This window comes from Dryobates pubescens, chromosome 3 (assembly GCF_014839835.1).
Source record: "Dryobates pubescens isolate bDryPub1 chromosome 3, bDryPub1.pri, whole genome shotgun sequence".
Lineage (NCBI taxonomy): Eukaryota > Metazoa > Chordata > Aves > Piciformes > Picidae > Dryobates > Dryobates pubescens.
Genome location: NC_071614.1, coordinates 6,813,470 through 6,833,542, shown reverse-complemented (window position 1 = coordinate 6,833,542; position 20,073 = coordinate 6,813,470). Strand labels below are relative to the sequence as shown.

Genomic DNA, 20,073 nt, shown 5'->3' with positions numbered 1-20,073 from the left:
AACTTTAAATTTTACATCAAAACATTCAAGTTACTAAACATCCTCAGGTAAAGATCTTCAAAAGGTAGTTCCAAATCTCCCACCTTTCAAAATCCCAACTTCAAATGCACCATCCCAGTGTTGCTGGTTGGCAAAAGCTGAACAGAGCCTCAGAGAGGGACTACTCACTGTCAGCTCCAAAACAGCAGGGCAAAATACTCTGCACTTAATCTGCTCTCAAATTCTTTTCCTCTTAACAGTTTAAACTTTTAACTCCATCTGTTGAACAACAACTGCTGAGTTTTAAACACAGGTAAGTGTTTAAAGAGGTACACAGAATTCAGAATTAAGGAATGGTGAAACACACAATACAGATCACTTACATTTTCTCTCCCAGCAATGTATTGAAGAGCAAGTCCCAACACTTCTGCTGCAGCTGCATAAACTTCTTTATACTTTAACAAGCCCATGTTGCTGATCAAAGCCTGAAAATACCTAACACAAAAGGTAGACCTGCTGTAAATCACTATTCCAGCATCCAGTCTTAAACTGAAACAATAAAAACCTCACCTGAGCTGCCTAGGGGAATAGTGGCTGCTTTTAGATGAGCTGTGAATACAGCACAACATAGATGTTCCCTGCAGTGTCTCAAATCCCTGCTTTGGCCATTCCTGACTCTTAATTCCCAGGAAAACTGCAACCTTAGGGCCTATTGTAAAGAAGCTTACATCCCTCTAGTTGCTTTCCAAAATAAATGTGGCCTGCAGTTTGCAGCTAGAAAAGCATCACAGCTGACAGACAATAGCAAAGGGATGATGGGAGAAATTAATCCAATAAAGGAGCAACCAGCTCCCAAATAGCATGTTCAGAAGTTAGGCTTGCTTTGCTTTTTTGTCTTAAGCTTCTGTCAAAAATCCACCACCAAAAGGCTGCATTTCTCACCTGACACGTTCTACTTCACACTTTGGGTCAAAGGGAGGCAAATTGTTAGCAAGGACAATTCCCAGCAGCTGAATTCCCACTGAATTGTCTTTTGTATCAGGGTCTCCACTGGAAAACTTTTCAAATATTAAACTGTTGGATAAAAACATGAAAGCAATTAGATACATGAGAAAAATCACCAAATATACACAGCATAAGTCACTCATTCTGGGTGTAAATACAGACATATACACACATACAAGCCCACCAAACCCAGCAGCATGTGTATATGCATACAGACTCCCATCAAAACCAGGAGGGAGCATATATTCAGAAAGAAGTATTCAGCTCCAATGAAGACGTCTTCACAAAACAAATGTAAAGCTTGTAGGGCCACACAAATGATCAGTAACAAGTTGAAGAGCATGGCATACTGCAGAAGTCTTAATAAGACTGCACCAATTATTCAGTGATAACACCCAAAATTTCAAATGAAACATAAAACTTTGTGGAGATCACTCCTGCTTTTGTTGCTCCTGTTGCAATCCTCCACATGTTTTCCCTGTGCCTCTCTTTGTTGTTTTGCAAATTAAATTACAGCATTTGGAGAGTCCAGTTCTGAAGTTCTACTGTCAGCTCTAGGGACAAAAAGGTTATTGCTGCAGATGAATTTATCTTTTCATCTCCTTTGACAATGTTCATAGAACCATAGAATCAATAAGGTTGGAAAAGACCTCAAAGATCATCAAGTCCAACCTGTCACCCAAGACCTCATGGCTACTAAAACAAGTGCCACGTCCAATCCCCTCTTGAACACCTCCAGGGACGGTGACTCCACCACCTCCCTGGGCAGCACATTCCAATGGCTAACAACTCTCTCTGGGAAGAACTTTCTCCTCACCTCCAGCCTAAACTTCCCCTGGCGCAGCTTGAGACTGTATCCTCTTGTTCTGGTGCTGGGTGCCTGGGAGAAGAGACCAACCCCCACCTGGCTACAACCTCCCTTCAGGTAGTTGTAGAGAGCAAGAAGGTCTCCTCTGAGCCCCATCTTCTCCAGGCTAAACAACCCCAGCTCCCTCAGCCTCTCCTCGTAGGGCTTGTGTTCAAGACCTCTCCCCAGCCTTGTTGCCCTTCTCTGGACATGTCCAAGTGTCTCAATATCCTTCTTAAATTGAGGGGCCCAGAACTGGACACACTGTTCATTTATGTTCTTGAACTACTGCTACAAGAAAGCAATTGCCTAAACACTTACCTGTAAGGTATGGAGAGACAGTTCTTCCAACACTCTATAACTGTCTTTATGATTTCCAGATTGTGCCTGAACACAGCTCTTTTCTGGTGAAAGGCATTCTTCATCAAGAATTCAAGCAATCTGTTAGCTAAAATCTCATCTTTAATATTCCCCTGCAACAAAGAGGAGCAAAATTAAACCCAGTGACTACAAGATGAAGACATATATTGCTGTATTGCAAGTAAATAAGCTGGTACTGCTGCATGAAAGCAAGTAACTAAGCTGGTAGTGTATGAAAGCAAGGAACTAAGCTGGTAGTGTATGAAAGCAAGGAACTAAGCTGGTATTGCATGAAAACAAGCAACTAAGCTGGTACTGCATGAAAGCAAGCAACTAAACTGGTCTTGCATGAAAGCAAGTAACTAAGCTGGTACTGTATGAAAGTAAGGAACTAAGCTGGTACTGTATGAAAGTAAGGAACTAAGCTGGTACTGCATGAATGCAAGTAACCAAGCTGGTATTGTATGAAAGCAAGTAACTAAGCTGGTTTTGAAGTTAATATCCAAAAGAAACAGTGAGCTGATGTAGAAAACAATTGTAAGTGCCTAACAACAAAGTCACACACATTCCTTACCAACTAGCCACAGTAATAATAAAAATGAATTTCACATTTCCTTACTTGGGGAGTGGTTACACTTGTCCAGGAAAGAACAGTAACTACTATTTCCACTACCATGTAATGAATCCCTTCACCTCCATTATTCCCAGATACAACAAGCTGCAGCAATGGACCAAGCCACTGCTTTGCATAAGGCCGGAAAACCTATGGAGCAACAGGAGAATCAGTGATCAGATACAAATCACACAACTATTCACCAGCCTGTTATTCAAGAATCAGTACAGGTAAACCTGCTAAACCAAGCTCTGCTTCACCTCTGAAGCAACAATGACAAAAAATGTTAAAATAACTTTAAAATAGAGTATCCATAATGACATTCCTCACTTCTGCTTAGCAATCTTTAACATAATCATTTCACGAGGGTCCACGTAATACAGCTCTCATGTCCCTAAAGGACAAGAAAGAGTGTGCCATACATATTTACTTCCACTTCAGACTGCTTTACTGAGAAAGTGGCATTAAGTAGCTATAAAGCTTTCTTAATTAATTCTGAAATTCAGCCTTTTTTATTCTGGATTTGGAATATACTTTAAAATCAGTGTATGAAATAGGATGAGAATGCTTTACCCAAGAACAATAGAACAGCATAGGCTGTAAGGGACCTTAGAGATCATTTACTCCAATCTCCACATCATGGGCAGGGACATTGTTCATAGAATAAACCAGGCTGGAGGAGACCTCCAAGATCATCCAGTCCAACCTATCACCCAGCCCTATCCAATCAACTAGACCATGGCACAAAGTGCCTCATCCAGGCTTTTCTTACGAAGGTCTCTTCCAACCTGGTTTATTCTATTCTATTCTATTCTATTCTATCTCCAGGGACGGTGACTCCACCACCTCCCTGGGCAGCACATTCCAATGGCAAATCACTCTCTCTGTGAAGAACTTCTTCCTAATATCCAGCCTGAACCTCCCTTGGCACAACTTGAGACTGTGTCCTCTGGTTCTGTTGCTGGTTGCCTGGGAGAAGAGACTGACCCCCACCTGGTTACAGCCACCCTTCAGGTAGCTGTAGACAGCAATAAAGCCTCCCCTGAGCCTCCTCTTCTCCAGGCTAAACTAGACTCTGCTGGCTCAAGGCCTCATCCAGCCTGGCTTTGAACACCCCCAGGGAGGAGGCATCCACAAACACCCTGGGCAACCTATTCCAGAGTCTTACCACCCTCATACTGAAGAACTTCTTCCTAAGGTCCATTCTAAACCCTCTCCCTTAGCTCAAAACCAGAAACTTGTCCTGTCTCTAGACACCCTTATGAAAAGTCCCTCTACAGCCTTCCTGTATTTCAGGTATTGAAAGGCAGCTGTGAGGTCCCCCCAGAGGCTTCCCTTCTCTAGGCTGAGCAACCCCAGCTCCCTCAGCCTATCCTCATAGCAGAGGTGTCTTCACAGGCACAGACACATTATGCTATCTTAACATCTTTCAGCAACCAGAACATCCATTAGCTCTAAGGGTTTCCATAAAACTCTTGTGCCCAGTATCAGTGAACCAATTGCTTAGTTTACAGAAGACACATACTGTGGACACCCTCTACTTACAGAAGAAGAGTTTGGAAGAAAAGCTATTCATATTACATCCAAAATACTGGCAGTATCTGGAATTTTGGGTTCCCTTGTATCATGGCAAACAATCTGAACACCCTGCAAGTCTCAGCTGATGAAATGTTTTACCCCACCAGCGTTACACAGTTGCTAATACAACCTGCTAACAGAAAAAAATATGACCACAAAACTACTCACATCCTCAGTGTTAACAATAAGTTTTGCTATGAAAAGGCGAATATTTAGTGGTACTGATGGGTTTCCCAATTTGCCATGCAGGAATTTCATCCAAAGAGGAAGATCTGCTGGAACTGTTCCCTGAAATCAAAAATGTAAGCAAACAATTAACTCACTTCTTGGTCCAGACAGGCTTAGTGAGCCCAAAAGCCCTCAGCTACATTAAAATACAGCTAAGTAAATCAAGAAATGAAGGGATTCAATCATGACTCCCCTTTCTTGCTATAATCAGTGAAAAAATGCCAAGTTGTTGGTTAATACTGGCCTCCTCCACTTTGGGTGTGATCTGGTTCCTCTGCATATGTTTAATCAGAGTGGTCATAGGAGCCATACATTCATGTTGGTTGAGTTCATCCATTTCCAGCTCCATCTCATCATTTAAAACCATATATTCTGTGGGCTCCTGGAAAAACCAAAGTGTCACTCTGGTTAATAACAACACTGTGCTTTCAAATCTTTCTGCCACCGTGAGTCAGCCTGATCTGTGTTCGCAGGCTGGACTGTAAGCTCAGTGTGTGCAACAAGGAACACATCCAATGCACTGTTCAGACACCTCCTAAATGCATGGACCAGCTGTGCACATCTTTTACTTCCTGTGCCAGCAGATGTCAGCTTCTTGTTACTCTGACTTTACTAGCTGCCTGCTGCAACTGCTGGAAGCAGGAAGAGTTAGCTGAACCTTGCAGGAGCTATTTCATTTCATAGCTGATGCAAGGTGTTAACACTTTCCACAGGGGGAAAGCCTGATTTTTATAGCTGTGCTGCCTCACACTGACTAGCAACCACAGCTGCTCTCTCTTTTGCTACACAAATTAACACAAAGAAGAAAATTGTTTATAGTTAGAAATTACGCCATTAGTACACAAAGCAGATGAAAGGTTTATTTCTGGTGAATTTCACTGCAGTTAAAATACCTCCTTGCTCCAAAACATGTAAATAGTTTATCTTTACCAATGTTAGCAGTTATTTCAACAGGTTTTGCCTTGCAGTGTCTATGACACTTTTAAAAGCTTGCTTTCTGTGTCAGAGCAAGTATCTATCCCATCAGTACTGCTGTTGATGAGAGCTCTTGACTGCAGAAGGAACACAGCTTCAAGTCTTGGGAGATATTTAAATGCTGTTCTTCAAAAGGACAACAGAAAATAAAGTGTTTGATCATGCACTCCAAGCATTTGATACAACCACCCCGGCCAAGTGTTTTCAAAGACCTAAAAAGAGGAGGGAAATGAGGAAAACAGGTGCCCAAAAGCGAAACACAACCGGCACACAAAGTCACAGGCCACTTTTTAACAACTCCAGCTGGACTTCACTAACACAAGTTTAAAAGCTCAAGGTGGAGCATTGCTTTTCTCCAGATGTGGCTAGTGGAGGGAAGGATGAAGAAAAATGACTGACAGAACACAGTGGAAGTCCCCTCCCTCACATTCTGGAGGAACCCATTTCCAGTCAAGCAGAACAAATGCAGGAGACTAGAAATTTCTCAACTCAAATGAACATAAAACAATTGCTAGAAAGCATAAAACTTTTCTTCCTCAGAACACAGAAGTCACTAAATTACCTTCCTCCTGAAACGAACACTGCTGCCTGGCACATCTTGGGAGCTGTAAGAAAAGCCTTGGACTCCAGTAGAAAAATCAAACTGACTCATTTCCTCACTCAAACTGCTATCCATCATGTATGATGCAGAAGCTAAATACTTGGGTTCATCTAAATAGGAAAAAGAACAGACCATTAATCAAAGGGACTTACCAGGAACAAGCCTTTTTTTTTGGGCCACTAAAACTTAAGGGTGGGTGAGTGGTTGTCAGATGAAGTACAGTGAATGCTTTTATTTGTTCCTGCTTCTGTAGAAGCCAATTAACAACACATCAATGAACAGTGTATGAAAGGTAAGAAGGTGGGGATTTTTTTCATACCCATAGATGACTTCCTTACCCTCATTGCTATTCCCTGCATCCCTGGCCTCCTTTCTGATGGCAATGTATCGCTTCTTCCTTTCCAGAGGCACCTAAACAGCAAGAAACAGTAATACTAGTAGTAATAATAATAGTATTAATAATAGTAATAATAACAATTATTATTATATAGTTATTATTATTTTGTATTATATATTTATTTATCTATTTATAAAATTATTATTAGTAGTATTTGTATTTGTATTAGTATTATTTTAGCAACCTGATCTACTGTGAGGTGTCCCTGACCATGGCAGGGGGGGTTGGAATTAGATGATCCTTGAGGTCCCTTCCAACCCAATAGTAATACTAGTAGTAATAATAGTAATAATAATAATAGTATTAATAATAGTAATAATAACAATTATTGTTATATAGTTGTTATTATTATTTTGTATTATATATTTATTTATCTATTTATAAAATTATTATTAGTAGTATTAGTATTATTTTAGCAACCTGATCTAGTGTGAGGTGTCCCTGACCATGGCAGGGGGCTTGGAATTAGAGGATCCTTGAGGTCGCTTCCAACCCAATAGTAATACTAGTAGTAATAATAGTAACAATAATAGTATTAATAATAGTAATAATAACAATTATTGTTATATATTTCTTATTATTTTGTATTATATATTTTTTATCTATTTATAAAATTATTATTAGTAGTATTTGTATTAGTATTATTTTAGCAACCTGATCTAGTGTGAGGTGTCCCTGACCATGGCAGGGGGGTTGGAATTAGAGGATCCTTGAGGTCCCTTCCAACCCTAACAATTTAATAATAATAATAATAATAATAATAATAATAATAATAATAATAATAATAATAATAATAATAATAATAATAATAATAATAATACCTTTGACAATTTATTTGCAATTCTTTATTTACAGAACTGCCCTCCCATAACTATCAAGACCATCTAACATGAATGCAAACTCCCTGCTGTAAATGATTACAACAAATGCTACAGAGCCACAGCTAAATTAACTTATCCCTGCAGCCACTCATTACCAGAGGAAGTGTGCTACAAAGTGTATTTAATGTGCACTGCAGGTGTGTTCTGAATTTCAACTCAGGAATAAATAAATAAATGTATTTTAGAGCATTTTTTTTAATTCACTGCAGGATCCTCTTCCTCATTATGTTAAGAACTGACCTGGTCTACAATGACTACACAGTAAAAGCCACATCCATTCCTTACTGAGGAACCCTGGAGCCCAGAAATTCCACTCACCTCAATTTCTACAGGAAATGTGTACTGACGCTTCAGGTCTATCAGGTTTTCAAAAATCAGCAAGTTCTGCAAAGCAAAGCAGGTTTGGAAACAGCAGATTACAATGCTGCACACACTAAACAATTGCTCTGAGCTGCTTTGTTTTCTCCTTAAAACCCTACAAATCAACGTACAAAAGAGGAAGCACATGGCGCGTTTGCTTCTCCCAGATTAATGCTTCTAAGAAAATCCTGTTATTCAACTGCTCAAGAATTCACAGCACAGACAATGTGCTCTGTACAAGGGGTGTATTCCAAGCACTGGAGAACTTAAACAATAGGGTTGTTTTTTTCTCAGATTTCTGAAAAATTGATTAAGAGTGGATGGAGACAGGGTAATGCTTTGTTACTTCATCCATGCCCAACCAGATGGTAAAAACTTTGTCAGCAACTCAAATTATGTGAAGGATGCAAGAAAGGATGGAAAGATAAAGGATGAAAGAAGAAAATTCTTTATGGTAAGGGTAGTGAGACACTGGAACAGGTTGCCCAGGGAGGCTGCAGATGGCCCCTCCCTGGCGGTGTTCAAGGCCAGGTTGGATGAGGCCTTGAGCAACCTGGGCTAGTGGAAGGTGTCCCTGTCCATGGCAGGGGAGGTTGGAACTAAATGATCTTTAAGGACCCTTCCAACCCAAAGTCTGTGATTCTATAATGCAAGAAGTCAGCTATGACTCCTCCTATTGCCTGAGTAGTTTGTTGATATAATTACATGTCTTTCAGGTTTCATTCTTTGATTTATTGCAATCAGGTAAAATCACTCTGTGTCTCATGCTCTGGAAGCCTAACAGCAACACCAGCTCCTCACCTTTTCTGATTTTTCTGTAAAAAGGAAGCCTTGGTAAAATTTACTTTCAGTGAAGACACAACTGATAACAGCAATGGCACAATTATATGCTGCACAGTGATACTGTCTCCTCTTCTCCAACAGCTGACTCTCTCCTGCCATGTTTTCTGTAAATGCATCATAGCATGACCTGAAAATACAAACAGGCAAGAAGACACCATCAGAAGTCTTTTCTTAAGAAGCATAAGAAAGGCCCCAGTCAGAGACCAGTGAATCAACAGAATTTCAAGAGCTCTTTGTTACTGTAGAATTACCAGCACTAAACCACCTCAGACTTCTTCAAGTTCTTCACAAGTATATTGTGCTTAAATGAAGCCATTCAGCAGTGACAAAGCCAACTTCTCCAGGTGTCCTTAAGGTCAGCAATATGAGGACAGGCCATTTTCAGATGAGGTAAGATATGTTTCAATGCACACATAATCTCTCTCATGGTCCCTTCCCAATAAATTAAGCATGGACAGGCATGCTAAGCTATTCTATAGGTCAGCTGGAGAAAACCAGATGAGATGCAATCTTTACAGGTCTTCTGCTCATAGCCTTTTCTAGATCTGCAAATTACAGCCAAGAAATTCTTTCAAGTCCTCATGGGTCATGGTATTGTAAAATAAAATGAAAACAAAACAAAATGAAGAGCAATTCAAGTACCTTATGTTCTGTTTTTTTCAGACCATTAAATAAACAATATTAATTAGCATATCTATTTAGTATTAATCTCTTGAGCCACTCTGCAGTGGGGATTAAAGCAAATTAGACACCCAGGGTGTGCTGCTGTATTATGAAATGGAAATGAAAATCCATCTCATCTTCTCATCAATCATATAGATATCTCTCTCATAACACAGAACCATACTGTACATAATAGTGCAAGTATACTGAGGCTGAAATTGTAAACACACAAATTAAAGAGACTCATGTGGAAAAGCAAACACAAAAGCACAAGCTTAACAAACAGGAAAAAAAACCCAAGCAAACAAAAAGAGGCAAAACCAGGAGGCTAAAATGATCCTGAAGCAGGACTGCAGTCTGCACTAGAGATCATTCTATCAATGCAAATTCAATACCGTGTCTTCCATTTAAAAAATCAAAAGCCACATCCCAGATTACATTTACCCTCGAACAAATCAATCTTCTGCTTTGTATAGCAGGCTTCAGAAGGGCATCTGCCCAAAACCCAATTGGAGATGAAAAGGAAATAATAACAAAATAACCCCACCCCCCCCAAAAGCAGCCTTACTTTATTAGTGTCTTGGTAAGTTCATTTCCTTCTACACTGCTGGAGCCACGGTAAGCTTGGTTGATTTTAGAGTCCTTGGAGTAAACATCCTCCTTTGAAAGGCGTACATACATCACTTCCAGCAGCTTGTAATACCCCATTTTCTTGGTGACTTGTGTATCAAAAGCATGTTCATTAGACTGGAAACAAACAAGTCAAACCTCAGAAAGGTTTCTTGGATCCTGCCCTTCCTACGCAGCTCCACAGTTACTCTAAGTTTCTCCTAAACAACCCGCAGCTTACTCCTGCCTTCTAAATCAGAGACAAAGAGGTGATGATAACAAAAGATTGGCAGATTCTGAGCTCTTGTGTAATGTAAGATATTGAAACGATGCTGGCCTGTTTTTTATCAGGTGAGCTGTCTTGCCTACAGTTGGCCTAAATTATTAGTTGTATTAGGGTAAAATAAGCAGAAGACCAAGTAACAGCTCCGACCCATGACACCTGCAAGCAAACCACACATCCCTGCCACCATACTGGGTATCACCCATGAGCTTCCTCATGCACATCACTTTGGTGTCAACATCACCAGCAACAGAAAAATGGTGGGGGGGACTCTATGTAAGTCTTGGTTTCAGCATTTTGATTTGAGTAACTATGGTTAAATTTAGATCATTTCAGTTATGTTGTTCACCCTGCTGCCTTTGTAGAGCTGCATCAGCAAAGCTATGGGAGTGAAGCAAGATCAGAGACCTCCACTGACAAAATAATCATTGCATGCAAGTGTATTTCAAACTGGAGGATAGGCTGTAAAGAAAGAAAGGAGGATTTGTGCTTCTGAGGGATGTTTGTAATGTGTTTCTCTAGAAGTAAGGCACTTAACTTGAGAGCTTTCATTACAGGCTACAATTTTATACAGCGTTTGTATTTCGAAGTCAGAATGGGGTTTTGCTTTTGACAGATCTTCAGACCCCTTTAGATACATATAGACAGCATTCTAACTTCACTTTCTGTACACAGTAGATATGTGGACATATATTAATTTCAAAGGAAAAGTGTGTTGGGAAACAGGAAAAAGTTTCTCAGTAATAACAGAACTATGTAATGGGCACCGACTTCTGCTCCAAGGTACAGAAAACTGGAAAGCAAATGGTTTCAGTTAGGGTTTCACTCCAAGTTAAGCAAAATGTACATACTAACATCAGCCTTTAATTATTCCCCAATCCTAAAAAAATAAAGGAGCAATTCATACCTTTGTAAACCTGGCATTAAGAGTATCCATAGCCTGCACTATCATCTTGACAAAGAATTCTCTCAGTGCATCCAAGCTGCTGTGCCACAGGAGAGTGAGGAGGGAGCGATCCATAAATGCCTGACGAGTAGTATTTGAAAGAAGGTCTTCCCTCTGGAACATTTTGTGAACAGTGTCCAACAGTATCACTTGTTTGTCAGTGGTGCTCCTAAAGAAGATGGAAATCTCAAGATGAAAACTCTTTTACCAGCCTCCATTTCTGTTTCAAACCCCTGTGATGTTTAAAATTCGTACTGTCTGCATTCATCCCCTCCTGGGTTATCATCCTGCAAGGCATGCAAGGCCAGGTTGAATTGCCACTTACTGTGGAACTCTCCAAGGAAAATCTCAGCTTCTTACTCTGCAACAGAAGTAAACTTGTTTGTATGTCTTTGCTGTTATAATCCAAAAGCCATCATAATTACTTTCTCAGCTCCTTTTCACTGAACAACCTAAATAAAGAACATTTACCTGGTACATGTGAAGGACAGAAGCAAGTAAGAAGGCAAAAACAAAAGGAAGAGGCTTTACTGAATTCAGGTCCTTCTGTGGCCTATCAAATGTTCCACTGCTAGATGAATTGTTCTGAATAATTTTATAGAAGTTGAAATTTCAAAAGTGGGATTTGAGCATCAGGTGAATCCTATTGTCCAGGAAAACAGATGCTCCAAAAATGTCACCACTTAATAGCCCATCATGCACAGGAATATTAGGTTTAGAAGAGACTGAAGACCTTTTCTGTGGACAGTATGGCTGTGCCTAAATTTACCAGCTGGAAACCACTCAATAAAATAAAAGTGCTGCTGTATTTTCAAAAGGGTTTGAACAAAGTAATTTGCTGTCAGCTTCAGTGCCAGGAGTGTTGTGTGATTATACAGGGGTAGCAAATAAAGGTACCACAACCACCCACCATCCTCAACTGAATCCTGTCAGAACAAGCTAATTCACAAAAGGCTTTCCAAAATCTCCCCAGGCACTGGAAGTGTCATCTGGAAGTTGGTGCCATATGTTCACACTTCAGAAACATTTTGGAAATGTTTTAATTCAGATTTTGCTTTTGTCTTTGCTATTATGTAAAGCTTTATGGTGTAAATCACTACTATTACAAGGACAACATAATAGAGGAAGCACATTTCCTTCAGCAAAATTGCAATGAGAACAAGAGCAAAATCCAATAGACTAAACTCACCTTCTGGCAATTCTTTTGAAGCTGGCTTGAAATAAGTCCTCCATGAAGTGTCTGTGATCCCTACAGAGGACTTCTGTCATCAGCTGCAACAGCATTGGACTCTGAGACAATTCCAATGCCTCCAAAAACTGGAAAAGAAGTAATACATAACATAAGGAGTCACACTGGATCAAATGAATTCACTCTATGTAATTATTTTTCATTATGATCAGAAGCAGCTGCTCAGAAGGGTATGTTTATTTAATGTGTATCTGTATATTAAACTTCTGGTTTAAGACATAACAGACACAGAAAAGCTGATTTCCTTATGTGAACTGAGAGTCTCTCTAACTCCAGAGCCTGTAAAACATTGTTTTCAGACACAGTTTCCTTGGGCTTCTAATTATATGTTTGTTAGAGATACTGACCTTCTTAGTGCAGTCTACATAGTTATTGTGCTTCAAGGTTCCTTTGGGAAACTCATCAGACCTCATGGGGAAATTGAAAGCTACAAGTTGATCAAGAGCATTCTTAAGGTCACTAAGCTTTCCTCCAGTCAAATTAGTGAAGAACGGGAGAATTATCAGTGCTTGGCCCTGATTAAAAAAAAATAAAATAAATGCAGTTTTGCACTTAGAAAACATAAAAAAAAGATTATTCTCTAATGATGAAACAAGCTGAACAGGACCACAAAACAGCAGCAGTGGCTGTAGCTACTAAATCAATGACTCAGTGCTCTCATAAAGATATGTTAGGTAGCTGCTCATCTTTCAGGGGCTAGTTCAGAAGACAGCTTTGGTCACTGCTGAGTGAGAGTTAAAAGCAAATTAATATCTCATGGCTGACATGGCTATGAGAAAACCTCCTTGTTTGCAAGCATCCATTTTCACATGAACCACTGATTCAGTGCACTGCCTGAGAGCTAATTTCTTCTGAATGAACAGGGAAGATTAGAACTCTGTCTAGCTATAAGTAGGCTGGCAGAACAGTGTATATGCAAAGCTGTTTCATTAAGTGTAAAGTTTTTCAACTTCCAGTTTGAACCATAGGCTCCAGCACCTTTTATCACTCCCACTTTCAGCACGCAGTACTCTATCTCCCTCTCCTGACCAAGCCACATATAGCAGTTAATCCACCAGTACTGGGCTCCTACTTGGAGACAACGACATTAAAATCCCAGAATCACAGAATTTTAGGGTTGGAAGGAGCCTCCAGAGGTCATCGAGTCCAATTCCCCTGCCAAAGCAGGATCAGCTAGGGCAGGCACCACAGGAACAGATCTGTGTGGGTTTGGAAAGTCTCCAGTGAAGGAGACTCCGCAGTCTGGACAGCATGGCAGATATTCACCATTTAACCTGTGGGAAGTGCTACTCCTTGCTAAAAGCCTGGTGAGATGCTATTTCTCAAAAGAACACTTCACACTTTTAAACAATTTGCCACTGACAATAGTTTTTCCCCCCTACAAATGATGTGCCTTTCATCTGGGAAAAACAAACAACCAACAGGAGCACCTAGAAACAAGAGATGACATCTGTGATATTGACTTCTGTCTGAAGAACAAAAAGGATGATTTACAGTTTTTAGAATGTTGACAGTAGAAAAAAACCCAACAGAAGTTTTTATCCATCCTATTTTGCAAACTAAGGTAAAATTTAAACCAAATAACAGAAGAGTTTAATGAATGATTAACATTCTAATGTGGGGAGAGCAGGGAAGCCGCCGAAGTGAGCAGTTTACCTTAAGATTTAAGCCCAAATTCTGATCAATAAGTAGACTGGTATAGGTGTTAAAAACTGCTGTAAATGCTTCATGATTGGTATCAAAAGAAACTGAAGAGTCTATCTGGAATGACAGAAAAAAATTTAAAAAAGGATTTTAGTTTTTTAAGAGACAGAGATCATTGTAGGAACGAACAATTACAAATCAAATAAAATCCTGAGCTACAGAAGTAGTTCCAAAATTACACTCTTGGTTTAAAAAGGACTATCAAAAGAAACTCTAGAATCACAGAGTCAATAAGGTTGGAAAAGACCTCAGAGATCATCAAGTCCAACCTGTCACCCAACACCTCAAGACTACCAAGTGCCACGTCCAATCCCCTCTTGAACACCTCCAGGGATGGTGACTCCACCACCTCCCTGGGCAGCACATTCCAATGGCCAACAACTCCCTCTGAGAAGATCTTTCTCCTCACCTCCAGCCTAAACTTCCCCTGGCACAGCTTGAGACTGTGTCCTCTTGTTCTAGTGCTGTTTGCCTGGGAGAAGAGACCAACCCCCTCCTGGCTACAACCTCCCTTCAGGTAGCTGTAGACAGCAATAAGGTCTGCCCTGAGCCTCCTCTTCTCCAGGCTAAACAACCCCAGCTCCCTCAGACTCTCCTCATAGGGCTGTGCTTGAGACCTCTCCCCAGCCTCATTGCTCTTCTCTGGACATGTTCAAGAGTCTCAATGTCCTTCTTAAACTGAGGGGCCCAGAACTGGACACAGCACTCAAGGTGCGGCCTAACCAGTGCTGAGTACAGGGCAGAATGACTTCCCTGCTCCTGCTGGCCACACTGGCTCCTAAACAGTACAAAACTAAACCCCAACATTAGGCATTTTCCAGTTCAACAAAATATTAAGCTCCCTCTTGAAGCCAGATTTCCAGCTGGTCACTTCACTACCAGCCAATACAGCAATACAGCGGACATTCTCTGCCCTGACACGTACCTTTGAAATGATTCAAGTTTAGGATAATTGATCACAAAAAAAAAGGGTAAAAAAATACTTTCAGTCAGTGAACTTTAGGAGGTACACTCATTAAAAGTGTACAGCTACTTTTACAAGTTCCTTAAAAAACCCCCAGTATGATAACAGCAGATCCATTATGCTTACGATACAGAGAAAGGAAAAAAAATACCAAACCCCCAGTGTGACAGAAATGAAAGCCAGTCTGTGGCTCAGTTGGTGGCACATAAGACCCTTAATGGGGAGGTCATGAGTTCAAGCCTGCAGTGGGCACTAGTGGCCTCCCTACTCTAGTCATGGGGTCTGTGGTGACAGGTTGGACTCGATGATCTTTGAGGTCCCTTCCAACCTTAGTGATACTGAACTGACTTACTGAAAGGTCTTTACAACAAAGATCTTTCTGCAGTTTGTTGGTATGAGTAGAACCCCTCCATTGTAGCTCTCTGGATGTCAACATGACAAAGAATATTATCAGGGCTGCTCAGTTGCAAAGTTTAGTCTCTGCACTTGTACTCATTCTCCAGGAGGAAGCAGCAGCTGGACCGTGAGAGGAGTTAAAAGAAGAAGGGAGCTGCTTTTATTTCCCCAAACAGAAAAGATCAGGAGGAGACACCATGGCTTTAAAACAAGAGGGAATTAGAAAAGCTACCTGGATTTTTTAATGCAGTCATACCTGGAGAACTTTTGCCAGTAGGGTCAAGACTGCAATTTTGCTCTCAGGTGCTGAACCTTTGGCCCACCAGCTGTCAAGTTTCTCCCAGTTCCTTAGTACAGCTGTAACCAGTCTCACTCCCTGGTGCTTGCGCACAGCCCGCTCCCTGAAGCTCTGATCTAACATGCCGTTCAAAATGCAGCCAACCTGGAAGGCAAAGCAGCAGCTGGGTTCTTGGAGCCCACATGAAGGACTATTCACCCCCCAAAATCCTGAAATGAATAGATTGCAGGACATGGAATTAGTACCACTTTCCCCTCAGTTTGACACGAGACAGCAGGCGCCAAGTTACACCCAGAGATCATGAAGACAGCACCAGCAGGCTGCCACAACAAGCAACACCTCTCAAGGGAATGCAGTCTGAGGTGCAGCCAAATGCATTTCTCCTCACTACACCCTTGGTTTTTATCCACCTGTAACAATAAAAGTATTACTTCTAACATTGCCATTTGACCATGGCCCTTTAAAGAAGCCCAGTACCATTTGGGGGTTTCTGACAGATGATTCCATGAGCTGGACTATGACCACATCCACATTCTTTAGCAGCTGTTGATTGATGGTTTCTGAGAAGAGGCTGTAGAAATACTGTCCATGAGAGAAATTGATCAGGTTCTTCGGGGATGTTCCTGATAATGGCACAGACAACACTACTGTGTTCAACAGCAGGCTTACTAGCTCCTCACACTGGAAAAAATGAGGTAGAGAGAGAGAAAGTTATCCCAAACACATTGAATTTCACTCATTTCTTAGAATAGCACCTGGGTTTTTTAAAGCTCCCATCCCAAACTGTTTCATGTTACCAGAAAGCACACCAAAAAGCACAGACAGAATACTGAGGTGCTTGTTATCTACAACTGTCATTTAGTCAACCCAGAAAATCCTCACAGACCCTCTGTAGGAATATGAACAAAACCTCAGCCTCTTCTACCCCAAATATGGGCAGAAGACTACCAATGATAGTACTAAACAGTGATTTAATAGTAAAACTGGAGAACTGTATCCTACCTGGTCATTAATAGCAAAGGCCAGCTGCAGGAGTCTGTCAGCTAATTGCTTACTGCTGATGTCCAACGATGGAAGAGACATCCTTTCACCCCTGGGGGCAATGCCTTTATAAACGACTGAAAGAAGCTTAGAACCAGCTGATAAATAAGGCCTTTCATCCTATGGAAATAAACAAACAAGTGGCAATTAATATAAGATGAAAAAACAATACCATAAAGGCCTTCCAACCCATGAAAACACTTCCAGCTCATGAAACCACCTGAACTCCTGACCATTTCCAAAGTGATGCAACTGCACCATGACAAGACACCTTTCTAACTGAGGAACAAGATTTTTATCAAAACAACCCTGTTATGCATAAATTTCAGAACAAGCTAACGGTAATTTGACAACCTTCAAAAGAATCTAATTCTCTCCCAGATTTTTTTTCCCCAGGTAACACCATGACCACAGAAATAAAACAAACAGCTTAGTCAAGGCATGTGGGTTACAAAAGGTAAACAGCTACAAAGGTAAAACATGCAGCTCCTTGAATGCCTGGTTTCCTTCAGTTACCCAAAGTAAAGTAGAAATTTACTACAATCAGAAACTGAGTAGGAAGAATTCAAGTAATATTGCCCACTATGCTGTTTTTGATCAGCCAGAAGATTCCAATTCCCCTTAGCACTTTGAATGTCCTGTGTTTAAGAATTGTTGAAAAATGTCTCCTTGAGAGGGTAGTAAACCTTTATTTTTTGAGCTTTCAGTCTTTTGAAGCTCACTACAAGAAAGTTTTAGGTAGATTCTGGTTGCCTCCATGCCCTGGAAATTGGATAAAGACAGACAATTATGAAGATCATTCAAACCTCAGTATTGTGCTACTAAGATGTGTAGAATAAATGTTAAGACATTTATTTCTTGATCTTACTTTAAATTACTTCATCTGATCTGCTCTCTGCAGGGTGCTAGGGCATCACATTTAAACTCTATCCTTACCCTGAAAGGTTGGACTAGATGATCCCTGAGGTCCCTTCCAACCTGGTTCTCTATGAATCTATTTTCCTACTGGCCTTTTACACAGGAAAAGCTCTTCACTGTATACAAATATTCACTGTTATTTTCTGGATAAAGAATTACCTGACTGTGCAGAGCAGAATGAAGAAGGCCAGCCTTCTGGAGCTGCTTGCAGGCAGAGAGGAGAGCATTAAACCTAACTCGATCAAAACGTGCATCTGAATTAAAGAGATCAACAGAACAAAGGTCCTCAAGGCTAAGGAGAAAAGAGAAGCAACAACATTCCATTGGTGAGGATCTCCATGTGTTACCATACACAACATTATTTCACTGTTCTGGATTCATGCTTACCAGAAAGCCTCTACTTACCTTTGTGGTGTGATTCTTTTTTGTAAGCACAGTTCAAAAGATTCCTTATAGGGAGATTTCACCAAAGCTTTCATGAGCCTGACTGAGATATCTGGGAGATTCTTCATCACTTGCACATCAGCTGTGTTAAAGCCTACATGTGATGGATCACACACTGTCACCACCAGAAGCTCTATAAAACTTGTATTAAGCAGCTCCTTCTCAAGCAGCTAGAAAGAACAAAGCATTAAATAAAAGCTTTATTTTAAAATGAATTCCAATTTCCCTATTTTGTTCTTCATAACTTATCATTAGTCCTTCTATCTAAAGAGAAACCAAACATGGAGAACTATTCTCACTAAGTGACATTCTCTTTCTCCATGAAATGTCTTTCAACAGATCATGCCAGTCAAACAGGAGTTAAGTACCTATAAAACCAAAGAAGGATATTTGCTATCCCCTCAAATAGCACATAAGATCTTTTATGCCCAGATATGCCTGTTTCAGTATTGATTATACACCTGTAATCACCTTGCAATCCAGATGTACCCCTGAGATCTTCTGAAAACAAGAGACAGTCACAGACTTGGAACTAAACTTGGCATTTCATGAGACTCAGAAGTACTGAGCTTCATTTAGTTAGATACAGTTTATATTGCATCAAAGCTAGGCACATTGAGAGACCTGAGTATACTCAATTCAAGACAGAATTGCCACACTCTGCCTTTCTGTCTTCTAAGCAGCTATGGCTGCCACACATTCAAGACCATCAGGAGTCATAAAGGAAATATTCATTCACAGAGTCACAGATTGCATTGGGTTTGAAGGGACCCTCAAAGGTCATCTTGTCCAACCCCTCTGCAGTCAGCAGGGACACCTCCAACTAGATCAGGCTGCCTAGGGCCACATCAAGTCTGGTCCTGAATGTCTCCATGGAGAGGGCTTCAACCACATCCCTGGGGAACCTGTTCCCGTGTTCCAGGTACTCCATACAGAACAACATAGTCAACATACAGGAATCTCCATCAATATACAACAGGAATATACAGGAAATATTCATTCCTTAACCCAAACTACATCACTCACTAAAATTCACCTGTGGAGTATAATTCTTCTCACTTACATGCAAACAATTTATGACTCCTAGTTATCAATTTGAATTAATGCACCACTAAAGAGGATGTTCTCCCATGACCTAGCCTCATAATGAAAACACAAATCTTTGACTACATAGAAAATTTGGAACCTTTATCCCCCAGAAATTTCAGTAGCTACCTTCCAGAAATCCTGCTGACATGTTTCCAGGATCATGGTGACAAACTCCATGATTCGGACTATGATGGTGCACTTGCTGTAGCTGTACATGTCTCTCTCCTGTGGACTGAACATGCTGCCTCTTGAACTGCAGCCAAAGCACTGCTCTGCTGCCTGCATATCATGCAGAGCAATAGTTTCAAGGAAGAACTGCACTGCTTCCAAGAATGAGGATCTTTCATTCACACCTAGGAAGAATCATAGAATTGTTAGGGGTGGAAGGGACCTCAAGGATCATCTAGTTCCAATCCCCCTGCCATGGGCCGGGACCCTTCACACTAGATCAGGTTGCTCAGAGCCACATCCAATCATACGCAGTTGCAATGATATAGCAGCTCTCAACTTTTAAAGATGCTGTTTTGTGTGTGGAAGAAAACAGTCAAGCTGAGATAAAAAAACGTCCCTAGATCTCACACCAGTGTCTTCTGCAAGTCCTATGCCAGCTCCAAGTATAACATTCGGAGCAGTGAAAAGTAGCTTTTTACTTACTGACCAGTACAAGCACTTTGTATAGAATCATAGAATCAATAAGGTTGTAAGAGACATCAAAGATCATCAAGTCCAACCTGGCACCACAGACCTCATGACTACTAAACCATGGCACCAAGTGCCACATCCAATCTCTTCTTGAACACCT

The 20,073-nt window shown here is 40.7% G+C and overlaps 1 protein-coding gene across 1 annotated transcript in view; it reads right to left on the bottom strand.

Annotated features, from left to right (window-relative positions):
* PRKDC (protein kinase, DNA-activated, catalytic subunit) overlaps positions 1-20,073 on the bottom strand; it is an 87,844-nt gene that overhangs the window by 40,777 nt on the left and 26,994 nt on the right. Inside the window, exons 32-52 of the mRNA XM_054179622.1 lie at positions 19,398-19,624; positions 18,144-18,352; positions 17,898-18,030; positions 16,782-16,940; positions 16,257-16,460; positions 15,738-15,923; positions 14,074-14,178; positions 12,765-12,932; positions 12,358-12,485; positions 11,130-11,337; positions 9,899-10,077; positions 8,626-8,794; positions 7,783-7,848; positions 6,525-6,597; positions 6,148-6,296; positions 4,855-4,992; positions 4,551-4,670; positions 2,811-2,954; positions 2,153-2,304; positions 922-1,053; positions 363-474 (exon numbers count right to left, since the gene is read on the bottom strand). Coding sequence (XP_054035597.1) covers positions 363-474; positions 922-1,053; positions 2,153-2,304; positions 2,811-2,954; positions 4,551-4,670; positions 4,855-4,992; positions 6,148-6,296; positions 6,525-6,597; positions 7,783-7,848; positions 8,626-8,794; positions 9,899-10,077; positions 11,130-11,337; positions 12,358-12,485; positions 12,765-12,932; positions 14,074-14,178; positions 15,738-15,923; positions 16,257-16,460; positions 16,782-16,940; positions 17,898-18,030; positions 18,144-18,352; positions 19,398-19,624 — 3,161 coding nt within the window. The remainder of the gene's footprint in view (positions 1-362; positions 475-921; positions 1,054-2,152; positions 2,305-2,810; positions 2,955-4,550; positions 4,671-4,854; positions 4,993-6,147; positions 6,297-6,524; positions 6,598-7,782; positions 7,849-8,625; positions 8,795-9,898; positions 10,078-11,129; positions 11,338-12,357; positions 12,486-12,764; positions 12,933-14,073; positions 14,179-15,737; positions 15,924-16,256; positions 16,461-16,781; positions 16,941-17,897; positions 18,031-18,143; positions 18,353-19,397; positions 19,625-20,073) is intronic.